Source organism: Pollachius pollachius (assembly GCF_949987615.1).
Source record: "Pollachius pollachius genome assembly, chromosome: 10".
Lineage (NCBI taxonomy): Eukaryota > Metazoa > Chordata > Actinopteri > Gadiformes > Gadidae > Pollachius > Pollachius pollachius.
The window spans coordinates 8,675,546-8,678,678 of NC_136943.1; the positions used below are offsets into that span (position 1 = coordinate 8,675,546).

Sequence of the window (3,133 nt, forward strand, 5' to 3'; positions counted from 1 at the left end):
TCCAATATCAAAATCTTGCTTGAAAGCCTTCTTGGCTCCCGGTTATGAACTTGACCAGCTTTCCAACCAACACAGAGAAAAGTATTGTGCACTATTTGACCATAACCCATTCACCTGTTCATCTCTGTTGCTGGCGCAGTGTTTTGGCTAGAGAATTGCTTGGGCATCGTGAGAGTGTGAAGCTGAAGGTGAAAGCGTGTGTCACAGGCCAGAAGGGTTAAAGTTGGCCCTTACATAATGTAGAATAAGGTTTATCTGCAGAGCTAACCAGTCTCACACTTGGACCATTTGACTCACGCATATCAACCAGCAAACACGTTTTTTTTATAATTATACTCATTCCCCATATCTACCAGTTCATCACAACCCATCAAAGACACAATCACAAAATAAATGAAAGAGAGCCTCAACACCTTCTCTGGTCAGTCACTGATAGCTGATGTAGAGTAAACATTTGTTATGGCACGCTGTACAAGCAGAGATAGTCTGGGGATGAATTGACAGGGTCCCCTGAATCGTGTCTGTGACGACAGGTCCATCACGTCAGAACCATTAGGAAGGAGACCGGGAGTGATGATAATGTATTGATCTGATTTTGATGGATGGGCCATGAAACCCTATATATATGAAGTTCTTTCACTAAGCTGAGGCAGTCCACACTCAGGCCCCCTTAAGCTACCGTCACTATGCTTTCTTTAGCACTGTTTTACCTTTTGGCTGTGATCTGCTCTGCAAGAAGGACCCATGCTCTACCGATTTATCCTGATGCTGACCCGGAACCACAGGCAGGTAAGAAAAACTGGAACGAGATCATGTGGCTCATGAAATCCTTATCTTGAAGTAATATACATATAATGATGGACATTGGTGTATTCACCAACTACATCTATATCCTTAATAAAACTAAAAGCCCAGACCTCAACCTCATTGGCTCAATATGATATGTATGTTAGTATGTAATTAGTATGTAATTAGTATGTAATAAGTGATGTTTGCGTTCAAAGTTGCGTGTCCTCAACAGCAAGTCATTGACATTGATAAATTGACACCCTAGACACAATGTCATAACGCAACAATTGATCTTCCCAGATTTCATACAGAAGTTAGCGGCAGAGGTGGAGGATGGAGAGAGCCCGGTTCAGGGGGAACAGAGAGAGGGGAACAACCTCTATCCGCCTCTCAATCAGCTCTATGGGGGCAGAGACTCCTGGAACAAAGGTAGAACTGACAAACTAAAGGCCATTGAGGCCAGCCCTCTGGAAGAGATCAATTACATTAGAAATTGCCCCGTTGTCATGTTCACGGCGTTAGGTTTGTACTTAATATTCATTTTTTGTTGTTGCTATCTCATTCAAAGGGATCAATAAAGATTCTACACCCAAAGAGTCATACTCCAACATGGTAGGCCAGCTGATCATGAAATAATGAATGGGAACTTAAAAAAAACTATGGTGACATTGAAGCTGTTGTTTTGGGGCTCCAGGTGGACAACCTTAAAGAAGTGGTGTTGAAGTTGGCAACGGCGGACAAGCTTCGCTCGCAGGGCTTTCTTCGATCCGGGCAGAGCTTACCTAAGAACAACAAGAGGGGTGAGCCTTCAGTGTTCTGCCATTGTATGGTATTTCTTAGATAGGTGTAATTGTATGTCCAGAGGGCAGAGGCAAGGAGCCAAACATGCAGCTTTGCATTTAATTAAATTGTCACTGGGATATGACAATAACTACACCTTGTCATTAGTCCAACTGTTAGACTGGTTAACCCTGTATGTGATGATAAACTCACCACGATGTTAACCAATGAGGTGATTAACTCATTCCGTATACAGGGGAAATTGGTTAACACATATTGTATTAAGATGTAGGATTTGTTTCAAATCTGTTTTCTGTTCTTGCAACTTATTTCATCTTTCTTGTTTCCTTGACAGCATGCTTCTGGAAATACTGCGTGACCAACTAGGACGTTTCCATGACGATCAAAAATACTTATCCTCATCATATTCTTGTGTCGAGAAGTGAACATTTGATTTTTACAAATACTATTATTTTATACATATTGCCAAGAATATAAAAAAGATGAATTTAAATATATATTTTTACGTTTGCATATAATCTTTCGTTGTCAAAAATAAAAAGTTTATTGGTAATATGATCCCTGATTCTCTCTCTCCCTGTCTCTTTATCTCTCTCTTTCTCTCAAACTTATTTTTTATCTTTCTCTAATAATCGATCATACATATTCACACGCACTCCAAATACAAATGTTGTGTCAAATATTAAAATTGAAGGAATGAATGTGTCATACAGGTTAACTCTTAACTTATGGTATTATAAATTGGGACTGATGAACTTTACAAGACAGTTAATTGTTCGGGTCAGTTATAATCTTAGAGCAAGTCAATGAGCTTTACTTGGAGTAAACACCAGCGGCCGTATTCACAAAGGATCTTAGGGCTAAAAGTAGGTCCTAACTGGCGAATTTAGGAGTAACTCCTAAAAATAATGGGCGGGTCACTCTTAAATTTAGGACTCCTAACTTTTTTCACTAAGAGCAATTCACAAAGTATTTTAGGCCTAAAAGTAGCACTTAAGTCTAGGAGAGCTTAAAAGTCCTCAAGAGGACTCCTAACTCACTAAGACCTATTCACAAAGAATCGTAAAATGGCTGCGAGACGAAATGTTTTGGAGACAATGGAAGACTGTGAGTTAATGAAGAGATATATGCTAAATCGTGAGGGTATTAAACTTGTTGTGGAGTTAGTGCGGGATGCAATAACATCCCCGACTAACAGGAATAATCCGATTAGTCCCGAAATAAAATGTTTGGCAACACTACGTTATTTAGCAACAGGGAAAATACAACTTTGCAATGCAGACGACTTCGGAATATCGCAACCATCAGTCAGCCGTGCCATAAACCAAACTATCAACGCGCTCTCTAGACCACATATCATCCAACAGTTTATCCGGTTACCTTTGGACAGTCAACAATTACACAGGATCAAAGCCAACTTCATGGCAATTGCAGGTATGCCCGGTGTGGTCGGTGCTATTGACGGGACGCATATAAAAATAATTGCGCCATCAAAAGATGAGGACGTGTTTGTCAATAGAAAGAAAGTGCATTCCATCAACAC

At 40.2% G+C, this 3,133-nt stretch overlaps 1 protein-coding gene across 1 annotated transcript; it reads left to right on the forward strand.

Moving 5' to 3' along the window:
* Positions 1–686: 686 nt before the first annotated feature.
* urp1 (urotensin-related peptide 1) lies at positions 687–1,956 on the forward strand (the record flags this gene model as incomplete). The annotated part of the gene is made up of 5 exons (XM_079744892.1): positions 687–789; positions 1,090–1,218; positions 1,358–1,401; positions 1,484–1,589; positions 1,925–1,956. The coding sequence occupies 5 exons, from the start codon at positions 687–689 to the stop codon at positions 1,954–1,956; spliced, it is 414 nt and encodes a 137-aa protein (XP_079601018.1).
* Between the last annotated feature and the right edge of the window lie 1,177 nt (positions 1,957–3,133).